This window comes from Camelus ferus, chromosome 12 (assembly GCF_009834535.1).
Source record: "Camelus ferus isolate YT-003-E chromosome 12, BCGSAC_Cfer_1.0, whole genome shotgun sequence".
Taxonomy (NCBI): domain Eukaryota; kingdom Metazoa; phylum Chordata; class Mammalia; order Artiodactyla; family Camelidae; genus Camelus; species Camelus ferus.
In genome coordinates this window covers 37,260,734-37,282,109 of record NC_045707.1, presented here as the reverse complement: position 1 = coordinate 37,282,109, position 21,376 = coordinate 37,260,734, and the positions used below count along the sequence as shown (strand labels likewise).

At 33.1% G+C, this 21,376-nt stretch overlaps 1 protein-coding gene across 1 annotated transcript in view; it reads right to left on the bottom strand.

The window, feature by feature from the left end:
- Nucleotides 1–1,302: 1,302 nt before the first annotated feature.
- The window catches only part of CRY1 (cryptochrome circadian regulator 1), a 74,123-nt gene continuing 54,049 nt past the window's right edge, over nt 1,303–21,376 (bottom strand). Inside the window, exons 3-13 of the mRNA XM_014551256.2 lie at nt 14,277–14,419; nt 11,793–11,977; nt 11,289–11,377; nt 10,585–10,725; nt 10,192–10,503; nt 8,626–8,777; nt 8,188–8,390; nt 7,990–8,082; nt 2,998–3,069; nt 2,816–2,919; nt 1,303–2,042 (exon numbers count right to left, since the gene is read on the bottom strand). Of these exons, the coding sequence (XP_014406742.1) occupies nt 2,816–2,919; nt 2,998–3,069; nt 7,990–8,082; nt 8,188–8,390; nt 8,626–8,777; nt 10,192–10,503; nt 10,585–10,725; nt 11,289–11,377; nt 11,793–11,977; nt 14,277–14,419 (1,494 nt within the window). The 3' untranslated portion in view covers nt 1,303–2,042. The remainder of the gene's footprint in view (nt 2,043–2,815; nt 2,920–2,997; nt 3,070–7,989; nt 8,083–8,187; nt 8,391–8,625; nt 8,778–10,191; nt 10,504–10,584; nt 10,726–11,288; nt 11,378–11,792; nt 11,978–14,276; nt 14,420–21,376) is intronic.

Below are 21,376 nucleotides of genomic sequence, written 5' to 3'. Positions count from 1 at the left end.
TTCATTCAAAAGTATGGTTCCCTCAATTCAGTTTTTCTAGGTTGCCAGCAGTTTTTGGTAACGAGAGTTCAAGAAGTAGCTGCTGACTGAATAAAAGGTCTTAAAAATCGCTCAACCACCTCCAGGGTTTTTAGAACACCAACCCTTTTAGTTAGGGGGAGAACACTGCATTGAAATATGGTACATCTGCTGAGCTGGAGCATGCTGATTGATACCTTTCTCTTTCAGTGATTTTTTTTTTTTAAAGTCACAATTTAGACCAAACTGAAAAAAGCTTTTCTAAAAAACATATTAAAAGCTCTCTACATTTAAAAGTAAAATATCAGTGTCTATGCTGAAATATTACTTGTTTTACTAAAATACTGATTTATTCACATTAAAACTGTATCATTTATTCCCCTGAACTGTGATGACAAATTCCAGGTCTATGAATTTCTCAACTCTGTACAGTACAATCAGGTGCAAAGAGTAGGATGTAAAGTACAGGTGTGAAAAACAAAATATTACTCCTTACTAATAGTAGTAAAAGAAGATAAGGCACTTTTTTTCTTTTCATAGTAATGAATTTGTTGATCAGTATTTACACATTATCCAGGATACTTTTAAAAATCCATGTCATCTAAAAATGATTGTTTCTGGATTTCTGACTCAATTTTATCTTGAGTTACCTTTAAATACAATTACCACACTGAACATCTGTCACTAAAGTTAGAAAAACAAAAGCCACTGGTTATAATTCCACATGGTAAGAACTAGCCTACTAGACAACAGTAAAGGGCTAATAATAGTGGTAACAATAATGGCAGCTAACCAGAGCTGCAGCATATAGTTATGCAGACTATGCACTGCACAATCCAGGGAGTTACACAGCAAGACAACACTGTAGCTAACATTTATCAATCATCCTACCACATGCCGGGCACTGTTATGAGTATTTCATATGTAGTATGAAGCAGATACTACTCTCACCCCATTTTATAGACAAGAAAAGAGGCACAAAAGGTTAACCATTTGCCCCAAATCTCAAAGCTAACAAGTGCCAAAGCCAGGCATTTGACTCGAGAGCCCACACTATTAACTGTTATCCCATACTGACTAACTCACAAGTTATAGGCCCAATTACTTGAAAAAAGTATATTTGGTTTTAAATCTTTCTTATAGATAATTTTATTTTTAAGAGTATAAAGTATATGGAAGATAATATTCTTATATGGAATGATTTTGAAAAATATTTTACTAAATATATAATAGCTGTTTCTTCATTCAGAATGGTGACATGTAATTTATAGAATCTGTCTCTAATTTTGTGATCACATCTCACATACCAATGCTCTCCCCCTTATGTGAAACACACAAAAAAAGAAAAAAAAAAAGAAAAATACAACCACCAAGTACACAAGATTCCATATATGCATATACTTTAATAACGAAGTCACATTAGCTGTAAATGAACAAAAAGGAGACAAGAACTTAACACACGATACTTCTACAAGTTTGGATCAAAACAGGCATACATGAAGCTTTAAAACATATACTGTCTGTGTTAATAGAGGCTATAACTACCAATTTTGATTACACACATTTTCTCAATCAGTATCATCAAAGAGTGCAAAGTTAGACCAAACAGTGATGTCAAGAAAAATTCTGTCCTAAAATTTTAACAAATTCTTTTAAGAAAGTCTAAAAACCTCCTATTTTCCCACACTGACTTTCAAAATTTTGATTTTTATATCAGAATATCAGTTTGCTACTTTTACCATACATGAAAAATTATCAAAAATATATTGATGGATCTATACTAATTGTGACTATTTATATTTACATTAAGCAAATTCTTTTACCAAGTTCTTTATATACAAATTACCATTTGTCCTATGTCAAATTCATTAAAAAGTTAAAAACCACAGAAATGTTATTAGAAATAATGCATTTCAAAATGTAACTGCTTTCCATCAACAAAGAACATTTTAAAATAATTTAATTGAAAAAGTATTGAACTCCCCACCAATTTCAGCTGCAACAGTATTCCTCCTGAATGTTTTCTGTGATTTAAGGGAAAAAAAAATTGATAAAGCTTGATTGCAAGGAATCAAATGATAAAAATCTGATGACTGTTTACGGATCTTCAAGAAATTTACAGTCTAATAGGCTGGCATTAAAAAACAGCAATAATTTTAAAAATGTAAACAGTTCAAGATAACTGAAGAGACATGTCTTTAAAAACTGGCAAATGTACCGTATGGACACTTTTTATATAAATTTAAATCACAAAATAGTATCCCATATCCCACTGAACTGAATACAGGCATGGCTTTTGGACACTTCCAAAAAGGGCCAGCTCTAAACAAAAGCTTAAACTGTTCCCAAACTGAAAAGAATTTAGATCTTAGAAGTAGCATAATAGGTAAAAGGAATTTATAAACACTTAAAGAGAAGATTTGGATAAAAGTTTATAAACAGATTACATTAATACCACTAAAATAAAAAGTCACTTTAACTGTTTTAGACTCATGGTCACAGAGTATGGAAATGAAAAGGATGGCTTTTTCTGAGAAAATCTTGAGCACAACATCATAAGCTTTTCAAATCTGAAGATCATAAGTTCAGATGACCATAAAATTGACTACACTACCTCGTCCACTACAGATGCATTTCTCTTGCCTAAGAATTAACTGATTTTGGAACAATCATTGAAAAATTTATGCCTCAGATTCTCTAGTTTGAAAATAGAGATTAGCCCCATTTTGGAAATTACCTTAATTTATGTTGATTACACACTCTGCTAAAGCAGGGAATAAAGCTCTAAAATACTTACCTAATTAGTGCTCTGTCGCTGGACTTTAGAACCAATACTCTGCGTGTCCTCTTCTTGACTAGGACGTTTCCCACTGCTGAGACCAGTGCCCGTGGAGCTTTTTCCTACACATTTTTTAAAAAAATGTATGTTTAAGATAGGGAAGGTGAGAAGAGGAGTATGCTCGAATGCTTCATTCTTACCTTGCTTTAATAGGTGAGCTTGCTGACTATCTCCATGAGCATAATGTAAAATACCACTCCCTTGAGTACAACCTGTTAGTATTTAAAACACAGTAAAATTACTTACAATAAATTCCAAGTAGTATGTATTAAGATCACAAATCCAATTTTCCATATTTGTATTTAAGGTCGTTTATGCTTTTTAGGACTAACCCACAATCCTTCATGTGACCCAAAAATCACATGCCCAAATTAGGAAAACTTAAATTTAGGGTCACAGAAATGTTGACTTTTGAAAGGCAAAATCACTGATAATCATTTTCTAAACATACATTTCTTTACTGGAAGTCAACAATTAGACACTTGACCATGAAGGCAAAACATAGGGCAAAGTGAGATATACATCCTCCCTTCATCTCTTGTCCCCCTTTTCCACCCTCCTCCTCCCTCAGCACCCATCCAAACATATGTCCTTGGAGATAAAGGAATAAGGGCCAGCCACATGAGAGTTAAACAATTCAAATCACACAAGGGGGAGACATAGACAATGTGGCAGTTACCTAGCCTGAGCAATTACATCAACTCTCCTAAAAAGAAAAAAATCATGGGAAAATTGGTTGCTACAGAAAAGTAGGTTCTAGAGAAAACATTATGGAAAAATATGAGGATTCTAGTCACTAGAGCAGCACCTGATGGACCAAGCAAAACAATCAACTTATTTTTATTATAATTTCATACTCATCAAGTTCCTCTGGATAAAGAATTCAGCTTTTCAGGTACTCAAAATTGGGAAAGTAGATGCTCTGCTCAGGGATGAGGATTTCTGGAAAGGGATATCTCCATGATAAACTAATAAACTAGCGTTCCCCATTGATATTTTACTTCATATGATTTAAAAATTTCTAGTCTGTCATTCACAGAATGGTCATCTCTAATTACACTGACTTTCAGGTTTTAGGCTTGTAAGGCTGACAGTCAAATTCTGGACTATGGCAAATTCACCACTGAATGGTGCCACTACTGGTCTTACCATCAGCCAGACTTCTCCTAATGGTGATACTTGTCACTATGCATCATTGTATAACACTATTTAAAACTTCATAGAACATGAATGTACTTAATTCCATTGAATGGTACATTTTAAATGGTTAAAATATTAAGTTTTATGTTATGTATACTTTACAATTAAAAAACTTCAACAAATATATTTTCAATTATATTTATTTGATTTTTGTTGTTTTTTATTTTTCTGAATTTTCTAAATTCTCTATAATGAGTAGTTTTTTTTTTAATTTTTAGAAAACTTACGACTGTGTAATCATCACCACAATCCAGTTTTAAAACATTTATCACCACCAAAAGATCCCTCCCTCATGTCCATCTGCATCCATTCCCCACTCCTACCTCTAAGCCTAAGGTAACTAACTACTGATCTACTTTCTCTTTTAAAAACATAACTTTTCTAGATAGTTCATATAAATGGCATCATGCAGCATGTGGTCTTTTGGTTCTTGCTTCTTTAACTTAACATAGGATTTCTGAGATTTAATCCTTGTTGCAGCATGTATTAGCATTCTGTACCTTTCTATGAATTGATATTCCATTGTATGGATATATCAGATTTGACCATCATGAATAAAGCTATTATAAACATTCACATAAGTCTTTGTGTACACATATTTTTTCATTTTGGGGGATAGATACTTAGGAATGGAATTTCTAGGTTACATGTTAAATTTATATTTAGTTTTTAGGAAATTGCTAAAACTGTTTCCCAAAGCAGCTGTACATCCTACCTCTCAGCAATATATGAGGGTTCCAGTTCCTTCACATTCTCCACACACTTGTTACTGCCTTTTTTCATTTTAGCCACTCTAGTGGGTACAGGATTACCAACTTACCCCAGTTTGTCTGGGATGCTTCAAGTGTCAGCACTGAAAGTCCTGTGCCCTGAGAAACTCCTCAACCCCAAGGGATCACTGATAACTGGTCACTCTAAGTGGGTGTGAAGTCCTATCTTTTAAGTCCTATCAATTTGCACTTCGCCAGTGACTAATAATGCTGAATAGGTATTTTATAATAGAAAAGATTTAAACTAAAAATTAAATTAAAACTATTATTGTAGTAAACAGATTGTAGTTTGCGTCATTATAAGAACAAAAATACTTCAAGACATCTGTGTATGTTAGCTTATTCCTTTCCTGAGCACACAAAGTCTATAAAAATGAGTTAGAAAATGCAGTTTGTATTGCAGAGATTAAAAATTCTGCACAATCGTAAAAAACTTAAGAAAAGTCATAAAGAATCTTGCCCTTTGAAATGCCTTGTAAGAATGTAAAATAAAAGCCTACAAACAGGATAAGTGTAGGGCATAAAGGGATATGCTTCAGAAGTATGTAAATCCTTTCAAGCGGAATAGAAAGCTGAGGGGAGAAATACTTAACAGCATATCCTAAGGATCTTTCCATAATCACTCCCATTTCAGTCTACAATGCTCTCTCTGCCTACTTAGATACTAACCACCCTACCATCTTCCAAGAAAAGTTTCCTAGTTCCTTTAGCTCTCACTGATCTCTTCCTTTTTACCTGTTGCATGTGGAAGCAGCATCTTACAGTTGATCACTTTTTTCTTTTTTTTTCTCCCCTTCTACAACCCTACTTAAACTGTAAGCTCTGTGTAGCTTTTATGTCTTCCAGGTCTTTTGAAAGCTTCACAACATCTAGCTACAAAGTGTGTTATAGGCAAATATTCACATGATTAGATAGATTACTCTCAAAATTTATTAATCCTATCATAAAACATCATATGTTTATAAATTTGTGAAGCAAAATTATTCCAACTTAACTTGCTACCATCATTAGTTTTTGCAGATAACTCCAAATAATGAATACAGTTTTGAGTGGACTAAGAAACAGTACGTACCATCATTATCCATTAGGAAGGTATCTGGAGCCTGTTGCTTTCCATCCCTCTGCTACCTGCCTGTTATCTTAGTGCTTCACAGAACTTCTGTACCTCAAACTCATGTGTGGGCAAAAAAGGCAGTCTATGACTTGCACAAGAAATATTATCGAACTTTTGAAATTATACCTTGTTAAGGTTTACTTCAAATTGTAGGAAGCTCTGAGAAAGAACATTTCTAAAGTACACTGCCATCATTAGCAGCTATTCGAATGTGAAACACATTCCAGTAATAATATATTTTATCTTATAAGCACTACATATGGCATTACATCTTCAGGGGAGACCCAGTGATACAAGAAAGAATATGAACTTCAGGACTAGTTAGACTTGGATCTGAATCTTAGCTCAACTACAGACCAACTGTGGATCTTTGTTAAGTTACCTAACCTTTCTAGGCTTATTTCTCCAATCATAAAATGAGAATCCCACCGCCAGCTCTCCAGGTTACTGTAAGAATGTGGCAAAAATCTCCTCACATTGGGCACAGAGTAAGCAGTCAAGATATGAGTGCTTTTGTTTCTCCCTAAGCTAATTCTTGGAGGATAAAGTACATGCCCTCAAAAGTGTGCAAAAATTATTTGAGTTCAGAAAGGTTCAATTTGTCAAAGGTTTTGTTCTTAATATCAATTTTGAACATCTGACTTCACTTAGGATGCTTCCTAATCTTGGCAATTACAAATAATGTCGCTGTTAATAGTGGGGTGTATGTATCTTTTTGAGTTAATTCTCATTTTGTGGTTGGCTTTATTCCTTTGATAATTATGTAAGTTTAAAAAGCTAAAGCTCTAAACATTCTTAGAAACAATGAACAGTACATATGTGTAAATTTAAAATATATGTGCAGTAAAATTTTTTTTAAAAATTAAAAAAAAAAGATCAAGTCATAGAAGAAACTTAAAAGACATATTGAAAGAAGCTAGTCTGAAAAGGCTACAAACTGTACGATTCCAACCAAATGACATTCTGGAACAGGCACAGCTACAGAAACAATAAAAACGTGGTTTCCAGGGGCTTGGGGAGAGGGAGGGAAGGAGGAATGAATAGATGGAGCACAAGAGATTTGTAGGGCAATTAAATTATTCTGTACGATACTATAGTGGTGGCTACATGTCATTATGCATTTGTCAAAACCCATAGAATGTACAACATCAAGAGTAAATCTTAATGTAAACTATGGACTTCGGTTGATAATAAGATGCCCATGTTGGTTCATTGATTGTACCAAATATGCCACACTGATGAGGGATGTTGAGGGTAGGGGAGTATATATGTGTGGGTGGGGAGGGCTATGTGGGAGCTCTGTATTTTTTGCTCAATTCTGCTGTAAACCTGAAACTGCTCTAAAAAATATAAAGTCTATTAAAAAAAATAAGCATTCCTCAAATGCAGCCTTGTTTTAAATCAAATTAATTACCCTTATGCTATTTTTGGTTAGAACCTTTGAAAACCGATACAATGATTCAAATTTCCAATACATACTGACTTCTTAACATTATTAATGTCACGTGTATTAAGAATATATGTGGCAAATAAACATATATCATAAAGAAAGTGATTAAAGATTAGGGTTTGTAAGGAAAAACCCATCTACAAAAGGACTAGAGGCCCTATGCGTGTATATGACAAATCTTTTGGCCATATTCATAGGGTCACTGACCTTCTTAACGAATTACATTATAGCTGATACATATCTAAAGAGAATAAATAATAATGAGCACTCTGAAAATATAATATTTGATTTTCATTTTATCCTTAAAATTTTATTCTCCTCATTCAGTTTGCAAGATCGTTACCTTGACCCAAATTCTACTACATGTAATGATGTTTCCCATCTTTAAAATGTCACTAATGGAGCCTGTGTGTGTGTGTGTGTGTGTGTGTGTGTGTGTGTGTGTGTATACATGTATGCACGTGTACAAGAAACCTATCACACAAATTTTAATGACAGAATTTTTAAAACATATTATGGTGAAGTTCAATAAACAATATATTTGATTATTAATCTCTTTATGTTACTAAGTGCAGAAATTTCCTTTTCACTCACTTACCACTGCTGCTACAACCTGGGATATTTTCTCCAGGAGAATACCCCATGAGGCTTCCATTCCCATTAGGATTAGATGGCACAGATGCAAGAAGACCTAAAGGGAAAAAATTCCCTATTAAGTTATGGTCAAGATCAAATTCAAGGAAAGGCACATTAAACAGCTGTCAAAGAAACAAATCAAAGGCATTTACAGACATACCTAGTCCTCTGTATCGTGAAAGCTGCTGATAGATCTGTTTCATCCTTTCAATATTCAAACGGCTTGCTTCAGCATGGTTCACCATTGGTTTAGGATAATTTACTCCTATCAAGCATTTGGCTACCTTTTGAATACCTTCTGGTGCATTCCAGGGATCATAGATATATTTTGCAGGGAAGCCTCTTAGGACAGGCAAATAACGCCTTTTAGGAGAAGGAAGAAAAATTATTAATAAGATGAGCTATATGCAAATTGTAACAAACTGTTTATTAGCTATAAACGACCACAATCAAATCAATACCATTTAAATGATTTGTTACCCTTCTCCTCATCTCTGCTGCCCATCATGAGTGGGGAATACTTTAGGCATTTCTTAAACATAAAAGGCTCTTCCTGGATTAGCTATTCCAAACTGAATAATAATCACCCTTGATTTACCTGATATAGTCTCCATTGGGATCTGTTCTTCTACCAAAACCAACAGGGCAATAGCAGTGAAAAAACTGTTGGAAAAAGGAACTACAAGACAGCCACATCCAACTTCCAGCATTTATGCTCCAATCTGCATCAAGCAATAATTCTTCAAATACCTTCAGAAGTAACAGTAACCAATTAGTTTGCACACATATAATTCTCAAAGCAAGCATTTTCCAGGTCTCTGTAGCTCAAAAGTCAAGGCAAAGAAGGAGGAGGGTATAGGTCAGTGGTAGACTGCATGTCTAGCATGCACATGATCCCAGGTTCACTCTCCAGTAACTTTGTTAAAAATAAATAAACCTAATTATCCACCCCCCCTTAAAAAAATAATCAAGACAAAGAAAATCTAGCACAGAACTGTAAAATTAAAAATTCCAAAGTTAGCTTCCTTGTCTATGTTCTATTCTATGATTTATTTCAGGAAAAGAAACAAATTAGTAATATATAGATTTCTGAACAGAATTTACCTTTCTAATCTTTGCAGCATTATTAAGGGTGGAGGGTAAAAATTACTCAAGTCACTGATTTAAAAAGATAAGATGGGATATGAGGAGATTAAGAAATGAAAAAAAAAAGCAATAAACACTTTAAAGAAAGCAAAAATGCTACCAAATAAGTCATCAACAAAAACTTAGGAGCCTGGTACACTGGCCTACATAATGGAAGCATCCAAATATAAACAATCTTCAAAAATTCACTAGTATTAGAGAGTTTAAACTTGGGACTCTAATCCAAAAGGAAAGCAGAATTAAATTATTTTTTATAAATTCATTAAATGTATGCTATTCGTCTATGTTGCATACAACTTTGTATTAGAAAATACAGGAGATATAAAAAAAGCTAACCCATAGGATTAGAAATGGCCCTTGGATAGGGGAAATTTATATTTTACCTCTATAATTTTGTTGTTGTTGTTGTTGTTAATGGAGGTACTGGGGAACTGAACCCAGAACCTCATGCCTGCTAAGCATGCACTCTATCACTGTGCTATACCCTCCCCTCAGTTTATGTTTCAGATAGGAGGGTAAAACATATATCTAAGTCCTGTTCTGTATAACCACAAGATGATGTCACAAAATGAAGCATGCTTCACTTTATATAACAGAATTATGACTAAAAAGCTATGGTGTTGAAGTGAAGTGAAATGATATATATTTTAAAATTTATAATACAAATTCACTATTTCTAATAACCCTTAGGTGAATCCTTTTTGTGATAGAAATGATCAACTATAAATATATATTGATCCAAGAAGTCCACAGTGTTAAATCTTACAGTTCCCTTGATGGTGAGGCTGATTTTGCCATTGAAATGATCGCAGGTTAATCATACCACTTTTCACCATTTCTTCTGTCTGATTAGACTATTCTGCTCCCCTAAAGTGTGCCTGTATTGTGGGAATAAAATACTTTCCTGCTGAAAAATCAGACTATAAATGACTCTAAATAACAGACAACTTTTAGGAATTGTTTTAATAAGGTAGAGTTCTTCAAAATAAGACCATGCTACATTTGTTAAAACACTTACTTTCATTCCTTCTTCCCAACTAATCCACAGGTCACCGCGTGTCAGGAAGCAAGCAACTGCATGTCTGGCTAAATGATGAATCCAACCCTCCTGACGAAGCTGTGTCATGATGGCATCAATCCATGGAAAGCCCGTCCGTCCTTCTGCCCATTTTGCTAAAGCCTCAGGATTCTTATCCCAAGGAATCTGAACACAGATGGGATTCCCTTCCATTTTATCAAAGCGTGGGTTATTTGTTGCTGCTGTATAGAAAAACTCACGCCATAACAGTTGCCCATAAAGGGATAGGGGAGGTGAACTGTTCTTCTTGACCTAAGATTAAAAAACAAAGAAGTATTATCAGCAGTTAAAATAAAAGTATTTTGGAAAATAAGCTCCAGTTCTAGACAATACCTTTTTGTAGAGATCTGTCAGTTTGAAGTAAAATAGTCGACATGACAAACAACCAAATCGGAGATAAGGACTGAGTCCAGTAGGGCTAGCAAGCAGGGAATTTGCATTCATTCGAGGTCTTTCAAAGTTTGCCACCCAAGCCTGAAAACACACAGAGAATATTATGCTACCTAATTGCCTTTTCCATTTTAACAGATTAAAAGAAAAAAATTACATAGTCCTTGGGGAATAAAATCTCATTATTCCAGCCACAAAGGACATGTTTTAATAAAAAACAAGAAAGGATAAAGCTGAGCATTCTTTTGTTTCAGCCAACCTCAGGTAGCACATAATCTTGTGAAATAAATTACCTTCAAATTCCTAACACAGGCTGAGAGCAATTTCAGTCTGTCTTTGACACTGAGATAAAGGTGAAATAGAAGGATTCCATCTTAGCTTCAAAGTTATGGTCATGAGATACCAGCTTACATAGAAAAAATAGAAGAGGTAGTATTGGTAGTAGAGAGGAAATACTCAGATGAGGAGGAGGAAAGGTATTTAAATGAAGAAGTAGTTGTTAATTTTCAAACAACTGGGCTTGTGCTATTTTAACCATTTCTCTCAATTCTTCTTTTTCAACAATCTATATTTTTGTCTTAAAAAACGAGTGAAATTATTTTTAAAATGCTAGTTTGGAAATATAAACATGATCTATATTATCATACTTTTCTTTCCAAATGCCTTTCCAAACGTGTAAGTGCTTCAGTCTCTCCACCTGGCCATACTGCTGAGGGTAAGCCATCTGTATCAAAACCTAAAACAAAACAAAACAAAACAAAAGAAAAAAAAGAAAAGAAAAAAATATAATTCTTCTGTAACTAAAATATTTTTCATTTAACCACAATCATTGGGATAAAAATTACTTTGCCAAAAAATCTGACAGTGGCATAAAAATGAAATGACAGCCCTGAGCAGGTCCTCACATATAGATGATATATAACATGGTCTCTATTCTTTAGAATGTACATCTTAAGAGAATAACAGATAGATCATATGTTTATAGAATACACAAATAACGCATAGATTTATCATTTCTTAATTGGGGTTTTCTTTTTTCTCCTTTTTTTTTTCCTTTTAACACAAAACACTTTACATGTCAAAGTAGGAGTGGGATTTTCTGAATGGTTTATTAACTTTTAAGCTCCACATGTATTACTGTTTATACCTACCTAGTTCTTCCAGTGAAGGGACTCCATATTTCTCATCATGGTCATCAGACAGAGGAGTTGTGCACTTTTCTATCACTTCTGAAGTAATTGTCTCTACTGGTATCTCTAGTGGTTCCATTTTGCTGATGAGAGTCTGGAATCTTTTATAAGTAAGAGGTGGCTGTCCACCATTTAGTTCTATGATCCTATTACAAAAATTAGTAAAACACAGTTAGTATAAAAAAAAAGGACAATATACTTTGATTGATAAGCTCTAAAAAGGCTTAAAAATCAGAAAATAAAATGAATCACTTAAGATTTCTAGGAGGATGTTAGCTTCTTAGGATCAGGAAACTTGTTAAAATAATTAATAAATCTGATAACTATTCTCTTCATTTTCTAGACATATGCTAGATGTCAAAAATATACAGTATGCAAATATCAGAACTTTTAAGACAAAGGGAATTAAGCACCTATAAATGAAGAAAGAAAAAAACCAGCTAAATAAGCCTAAAGGCAAAAACAAACCAAAAAAATATGGAAATGTGAAGACATATCACAACATAGCTCAAAGAATTTCTTAATATCAATAAAAACTAAACCAGGCCAATACTATATCAAGGAGCAATCAGTAAGTCTCACTAATTAGGATTCTATGTTACTGTAGTGATAATCACTTGCTATATTCTACTGTGCTCATGTTTTTGATCAATGTCAGTATGTCGTATATATTTTACATTGAATTCTAATCACTAACTTTTCAATCAAGTCATATTTAAAAAGAAAGATTAGCCTTGCCAATGGTAGTCCAGATTAGACATGATTTGGGAATAATCAATTATTCTTTTTTTACCATGGCTATTTGCTTATTCGCATTTAGCCTTAATAAAAAATTACCGGTAAAATCCAACTCCATCATTTTATGGATCAGAGGCTGAAGCCCACCAAAAGAGTTAAATTAATTAGTCAAGGTCACATAACTAATAAATAGCAAATCAAGTTTTTCTTAATCCAAATATAGCACATATAATTATGTATCAATTGTACATACAGAAAATAATTACCATAAAAACTATGTTCTCTGCTTTTAGCAATTTTGCTTTGGTGTATACATACATAAACTTTGAGTTTATTTATTTTTTTTAAAGCATTTTATTTATTTATTATTTTATTTTTGTGGGGGTGAGGAAGGTAATTAGGTCTATTTATTTTTAGAGGAGGTACTGGGGATTGAACCCAGGACTTCGTGCATGCTAAGCATGCACTCTGCCACTTAAGCTATACCCTTTCTCTAAACTTTGAGTTTATACATAGGCTCATAATGAAATCTGTCCACTATAATGGTACTGTAATGATACTAATGTGAACACTGCTAATTATTAACAGAAGCAAGGTAAAAATCTTAGAAAAACTGTTTTCTAGATGTTACATTTGTACATGATGGATTATATATGGTAAATATTCACATTCAGTCCAATAAACAGTCCAATATTGTGTGTAACACTGAGTTTCCCACTTAAGGCATTTGTTCTTACCCTGTTTTGTCTCCTTGCTATCAGCTCCCTAAAGTTAAGAAATCTGGTAAACTAGAAGACAAGTTTATTATCAAAGGATATATGACTTCTGGCTTAATATCAAGTAAGACCCTTGCCTGAATCAAACCACAATTTTTTGATACACTTGGAAAAGTGGAATAAAATTAGCTAGCTTGTCATGTTACTTATAGAATTAGCTTTATTAACTTGATAACATGTAAAAGTAACTTTAAAAGTAGAATAATTTAAAAAGTACATAAATTTTGAGATTTCAGCACTTGTAAGGACAACAGTATGCCAAAAGCTAATGTTAACAAATCTTATATAACAAACCATAAATACTCTAAATTTTGCATATAAAACTTCCTAAATTTAAACTTGACCACAGAATCTTTGTTGGACAAAGCCTCATCAAGGACTGGTATTTCAAGAAATATACTTTAAGAAGTAAGATACTATACCTTTGTTCAGAGGACTATGTAATGTTACATATAATTTGCATATGTACTTAAAATCCAGATAAACTACATACATATACATTAAAAAAATAACTTAAGACAATCATATAAAATACACCAAGGCAGTTTATGGCTATGTATCATATAAACTATAAAACTAATATTGCCCAAAAGGCGAGACCACAGTAGGCTGAGTCAGAATAGTCAAAGATAATTTTTTGATACTTTTAATAGTTTTGAAACTGGAATTCTGAGTATTTTATTCTTATGCCTTTAGGTAATTTTGGTGTCTGTCACTGGGTTAAAAAAAATCACAGAAGTTACATACAGTATTAAGAGTTTGACATATATTCATTTAATTCTTCCACAACTCTATTATACATGTATTTATTTCCACTTTACAAACATAAGTCCCACAGTACTTTCTATGTACTTAATACTACTGAACCATACACTTAAAAATGGTTAAGATGACAAATATTATGTGTATTTTACCATTAAAAAATACGTACTTGTCTAGGTCATACAATGTATGTGAAGTTCGTACAATTACTTCTACTCCAGCTTCAGTAGCCAGTTTCTTAATAGCTGCATCTCGTTCCTTTCCAAAGGGCTCAGAATCATACTCAATTGAGAGTTTAGTAATGTTCCATTCCTAAAGTAAAAGAAAGAGGCAAAAATGTACACAAATTTTAATAATTATTTTCTCTGTTACAACAACACAGGCTGGAAAAAAGTGAAAAGCTCAAACTCCACACATCAAATGATTATACATAAATCAAACTTTGACTATGCAGGAAGAAAGTACACAATGTATAAATTCAAAAATATGTAAATAAGAAATTTATACTCACTAGATTTCAGGCATTACGCTAGGCATTAGACAATCTAGTAACATGCTTAAAACCAGCTTCTTACACTAAATGTGTTTGTAGATCACTTCACTTTTTCAAATAATTTACACTTATATTATCTGATCTGCTACTCAAAACAACCCTCAGAGTTTGGCACTTTGGTTGTTGTCTCCATTTTGCAGATAAGGTTATTTTAAAATTTTAGGGATTTGTACAAGTTCAGAGAGAGCCAGAATACCTGAATTTATGTCTGATGATTCTAAGACTTGGTCTGTAATAAACCTTTGACAGTTTACATGGTAAAGCTGCTATGCTGAGGTATTCTGTTTCCAAATGTTTTACTTCTGATTACCAAAAAATGTTAACTGTGGAATATATAAAGATAGTAATAACAATAGCAGCTATTATTGAGTAGCAGGTGCTATATTAGTAAGTCCTGTATACTCCTTTTAATGAATGTCAATGAAGAGACTGTGACTTCAGGGACTTAAGTGATTTCCCAGGGGAGTAGTAAAGTTTTGTTTTTTTTTAATTCTAAAATCTACTCTGGTATAACTTATACAGAAAAAAAAAACCACCTGTCATTCAACTATTATCTAACTGATTACATGGTCACACATTGTAATTCTCCAAACCTGTACAGATTAGACAAAGACTATTGCCAATGGTGGTTTTTTAAAATTGCTGTTATAAACCTTGCAGGATACATTTTCATCTTTATGCAAGCATTTTAAACATTTGCGGGCATTTGTTCTATTTTTCCTAGAAATAATTCTTTAAGAACAATTAATAGATAAGATAAATACATTTAAAATTTTGATAGACACTACCAAATGTTCCGCCAGATATACTGTACCAATTTACATTCTCACCAGTAGTACGCCAAAGTGCTTTCTCCCCATACACATGCCAATAGCATGTGTTAGTGATTTTCAAAAACCACTAATACACACACATAGCATACACAGAAAAAAATATCTCATTTAAAATTTCCTCATGTCTTGAAAACTTTGAAGAAGGCATACAAAGCTGTCAATAGCTGTTATCTTTGAAAAGTAGAAGTTATGAATGTAAATAAGATAATTATTTTATACTTTACACACTGTTGCATTGTTCAGATTTGTTAGTATAATAATGTACTGTTTTTGAAATTTAAAAATGAAATTAAAATGAGAATAGGAAAGATTATATCTCTTTGTTTTACAGTGAGAGGCAGTATAGAGTGGTAATTAGAAAATACAGATGTAAAGTCATACTTCCTGTGTTCAAAGACTGGCTCAACTATTTGTGCAAATTTCTAAACCTTCCATGCTCATTTCCTTATCTATAAAAAGGGTAGAAGATAAGTAAAGTGCTTAGAGAGTATCTAGCAAATAGCATACACTATGTAAGTGTTTGCTACAGTAAAATGAAAAAATAAAGTATATTACTGAGTTGCTGAAAGCATTTAAATTGCTTAGGACATAATATACCCTCAATGAATGACAGCTGCTATTATTATTATTAGCCATTTGTATATCTCTTCCTTTGTGAGCTGCAGCTTATGTTTGCTTGGTTTTCTACTGCAGTTAACTGTCTTATGGATTTGTAGGGGCTCTTTATATTTTAATGATAGCAAACTTTCTGTTACATGTTTTTTTTTTTTCTAAACAGTAGTTTGCAATTCAATTGTATGATTTTTTGACAAATAATTTTTTAGTTTTCAGTTGGTAAATGTTAGAACTTAAAGCAAGTCAGTAACACCCTCTTCCTTTACTTTTTTGAAAAGGAAAGGGACATAAGTCAGAAAACTGAAGACACATTACTAGCAAAGCTGATTGGAGAAAACATATTAGGTTTAAGGGCAGGTAAGCTTGCTAATATTTCACCCCTGAATTAAACAGATTTACCTACCCAGTGAAAAGCAGCACCCTCCCTGCAGTGTGGGCTGCTCCTACAAAATTTATCACATAGAAGAGAACAGGATATGTGCTCTCTGCAACTGAAGAGGAGAAAGGTATGATCTGAGTTGTACTTGCTTAACTTCTATTAAACTCACCAATGAGATCATTCACTTCTTCCCTGGGGATAAATTAGTGAACAGCTCTCCATAAGAAAAATGAAAAGCTATGGAGGAGAAAGTTCCCCACACAGTAGATTAATTCATTCATATTCCAATATTTATTATAATTCTTATCATAGGCCAGGTCCTATGCTAGGTCCCTCCCTTCTGGAACTTACTAAGGAAGACTTGCAATATAGAGGTAATAATAAGTAAGTATACAATAATTATTAGAAAAACTAGGAGGTAGCTTACAGTGAAAAAATGTGACAATGAATACATCTGTATGTTCATGTATAACTGAAAAATTGTGCTCTACACTGGAAATTGACACAACATTGTAAAATGACTACAACTCAATTTAAAAAAAAAAGAAAGAAAACTAGGATGCTATGATAGAGAACAGGAGAGTGAAGGTGAGCTGGTAAGTTAATTATCTACTCTTTTTCTTCCCTAGTTACACTGGCTAGACTTTCAGTAAGTGGTGAAAGTGAATATACTTGCTTTGTTCCCTATCTTAGGTGGAAAGCATTCAGTGTTTCACCATTATGTAGGATATTAGCTATGTCTTTTGTGGACAACCTTTATCAAATTGATTATTTAGCAATTTTCCATTCCTAGTTTGCTTAAAGTTTTTTTAAAATTATAAATGGGTGTTGAATTCTCTCAAATGCTTTTTCCTTCACCTACTGAGACAATCTTAGTATCTTTACCTTTACTCTTATATTAATAGGAAAATTATGTTAATTGACCATTTTAAAATGTTGAACCAACTTTGTATTCCTGAAATAAACATCACTGATCATGTGTAGTATTATTTTAAAATATTGCTGAATTCAATTTCTTAACATACTAAGGATATCTGAGTCTGTGTTTATGGAGGACACCTGGCTACACTTTTTTTTCCCCCTTAAAAGTTCTTCATCAAGTTTTGGTATCAGAGTTATGCTGCTTCATAAACAAGTTGAGAAATCTTCCTAACATTATCCTCTGTTTTCTGAAAGAGTATTCTAAGACTAGTATAATTTCTTTCCTAAATATGTGGTAGAATTCACAAAGTAAGATCATCTTGGGCCCAGGATTTTACTTATGGGGAGGTTTTTTATTACAAATTCAATTTCTTTAAGAAAGGGCTAATCAATTTTTCTTTTTTTTTTTCTTCTGAGAATTTTAGTAAGTTGTACTTTGCAAAAATGTTTTTTCATTTCATCTTAGTTATACAATATATTGTGACATTATGATGTTTACAATATCCTTTCCAATGTTTTTAAAATTTAGAGACTCTTCAGTGTTGTCCCCATTTTTATTCCTGATAAAGGTAATTTGTGTTTTCTCCATTTTGGGCCCTAATCAATATTGCTAAGAGTCTGTCAATTTCATTAATCCTTTAAAAGAACCAGCTTTTGGCTTTGTTGACTGATTTAATCAGGATTCAGTCAAAAGAAGAGCCACAGTAGTAATCTGAATGGGGAAAATGCAATATAAAGAATCATTAGCAGGTAAAAAGTTGTCAACAATACAAGGAATAAGAGTTAAGGCTATACCATCCAATATGGTTGATAGCCAGTAGCCACAGAAGTGGCTTCTGAGCACTTGAAATGTGGCTAGTTGGAATGGAGATGTGCTGTAAGCATAAAATATACATTAGATTTCAAAGCCTTCATATGAAAAAAGACAAAAATAGCTTAATAATGGTATAATTATTTTATATTGAAAGGATAATATTTTAATATAAGGGTTAAATAAAATATATTTTATTAAAATTATTTTTTTTTTTAGGGGGAGGTAATTAAGTTTATTTTATTTTATTTTTAATAGAGGTACTGGGGATGGAACAAAATACATCTTAAAAATTAACTTCACATTTTTATTTTTTACTTTTTTTAATGTGGCTATTAGAAAATTTAAAATTATACATGTGGCTTCTGTTGGATAGTACTGTTCTAAGGAGTCCAAGAGTAGCAATTGCAGAAAGCAGCTACCACCTCTAAATGGAGGGGAAATAAGTAATGAATTAAGAACTGAGAAGAGTTCTGTTTCTTTCCCCTACTGAGATTCACATCTCATTGTATGGGGGGTGCTGCCTCAGGAACACATAACTTTCCCTGTAGGGAAAAAACTTGCCGGAGGGTAAGATCCGGAGCTGGTTCATAGGAACAGATCACTAAATGGCTGAGAAACTTCCAGCAGGACATGGGCTGACTGGAGCTGATCTGTAAAAGTGGTCCACTAGAGAAATTTGTCAGAGGATGTGGATGAGCTGGAGCTTGTCCAGAAGGGTTACTGAGGTAAGTGCTACAGTCTTCCCACATGCTTATCGGCTGTCTAAGGTGCTAGGAAAAAACTATAAAGATACAAGAAAAGAAAGCCCCTTCAATTCTGCTATGACCTTACAAAGAACAACTAGCAATTCCTATTGACAAAACCTAATATCAAGCCAGCCAGCAAAGGAGAAAAGTTTATAGCATCCAGCTTCAGTATAAAACAAAGCAGGGCAAAGAAGGGTGGCTTTGGAGTTGAGACACAATACACTGATTATTTCACATTTATTTTCTCTGCTGTTTGTTTTCTATTTCAGTGATTTCCATTCCTCTCTTTATTACTTCCTTTCTTCTATTTACTACTGGTTTAATTTATTCTTTCTCTGTTTTTTAAGGTAGAAGCTCAGTTCTTTGTTTCTTTTCTAATAGAGTGTTGAATGCTATTAATTTCCCTCTAAGTACTGCTGTAGCTGAATCCCATAAATTTTGATACATTGTGCTTCCATTATCATTCAGTTACAAAGATTTGCTATTCTCTTGCCATTTGTTTTAATTTAACTCTACTGAAGTCAGAATACATTCTGTAAGATTTTAGTCTTTTGAAATTTACTGATACTGGTTTTGTGGCTGAGTGTATGGTCTATCTTGGTGCATGTTTCACGTGCAGTAGAAAAGAATGTGTATCCTGTAGTTCTTGGGTATAGTGTTCTACAAAAATTAGTTACATTAAATTGATTTGGTAGTGTTATTCACATCATCTATATGTTTATTAATTTTTGTATAGTCTAACAATAATTGAGATGTAAAAATCACCAACTATGATTGTGAATTTATCTACTTATCTCTTAACTTTTATCAATTTGAGATTCATGTATTTTTATGCTACTGGTAGATAATACACGTTCATGATGGTTATATCTTTTTGATGTGGGATTTTATTCTTCATCTATGGCAATTTTGTCTTGAATTCTACTTTATTATCTTACTATTTACAAGGTACAGCTTTTTCAGTCATCAACCTATTTTTTCACACTGCCACTGGTACTCCATGAAGGCAGTGAAGAAAAGAACTGGAGAGTGGATGTAAACTTGCTCTCTGACTAGGACTTCTTGGGATTCTAATCTGCCATGTCAGCCCACATAAAAACCTTGGTAAAATTTTGTCTGGTTTCTCTTTACTCTTAACTACAGTAGATTCCCTTCTCTTCCTGCTGTGATTTCAGGGATGTTGCCATAGGTCCCTTCTCTCCTATGAAAGGCTCATCCCTTTACGGAATTTTATTTATTTATTTATTCAACTCTCTGATAGGTTAAAAACAAACAAAAAAAAAAAACCGAAAAACCTATGATACTGTGGCATATTTACTTTCTTTTCACTGTTAAGATGGGAATGATGGTCTTTGCAACTTTCTACATCTTAACCAGAGGTAGAAGTTTCTATCTACTCTTTAGCACACATCTTTATTTTAAACAACATGTGGTTAACCTTTGGATTTCAGTAGTTGAACATAACAATAAGATTGCATGAAGTATTAAAATATTTTCATGTGAAAAAATGAATATTCACTTTATAATATTAAGCACTAAGATTTGTAACCTTTTGTGTATCACAATTATTTGTTCAACCATTCAGAAGGCATAAAATGAACCACTAAATGGATGTAAAGTTCTTAAAAGTCACGGGTAATATTGTAAAAATACTTAAGAAACATTACATTTTATATAAAAACAAAGTTATAAATCACAAACTTCTTAAGAGAAAGCATTGAAAGTAGTATAATTACATAAAGGATGTTATCTCACAAAATAACCTAAATATAAAGATGGTAAAGCTCTAAAAATTTCCATCCATACATATATTGCTACCCCTTCCTTTATTCTATAAATCTAGTCTCAGCATTTTAAATATATTTATATATTTAAGATTCCTGAATTTAGTGCAGACTTCTCCCCTGGGCTCTGGACTTGAATGCCTACTCAACAAGTACATGCAGATGTCTAAAAGGCATCTCAAACTTAAAAAAAATGAACTCCTGATTTTTCCCTAAACTTGTTCCTTCTATAATCTTCCTCATCTCACTAAATGGCAATCCATTGTGTCATCTGTCCAGGCTAAAAACACTGGAGTCATCCTTGATTCTTATATACCACATATGAACAAACCCTATAACCTCTTTTTAAACAATATATCCAAATTTCTACCATTTCTCAACACCTCTGCTGCTTCTCTAGTCCTAGTCACCATCATCTTGCTCCTGAACAACTGCCATGGCCTCCTAACTGATCTTTCTGCTTAAGCCTTTATAGCATTTCCATTCTCTCATGTCCATTCTCTACAGTCAGAGTGATTCTTATAAAATGTAAGTGAAATCATGTCACTCCCCTACTCAGAAATCTCCCATAGCATTCCATTTTACTCAGAGTAAAAGCCAGAGTCCTTAACATGGTAAAGTCCT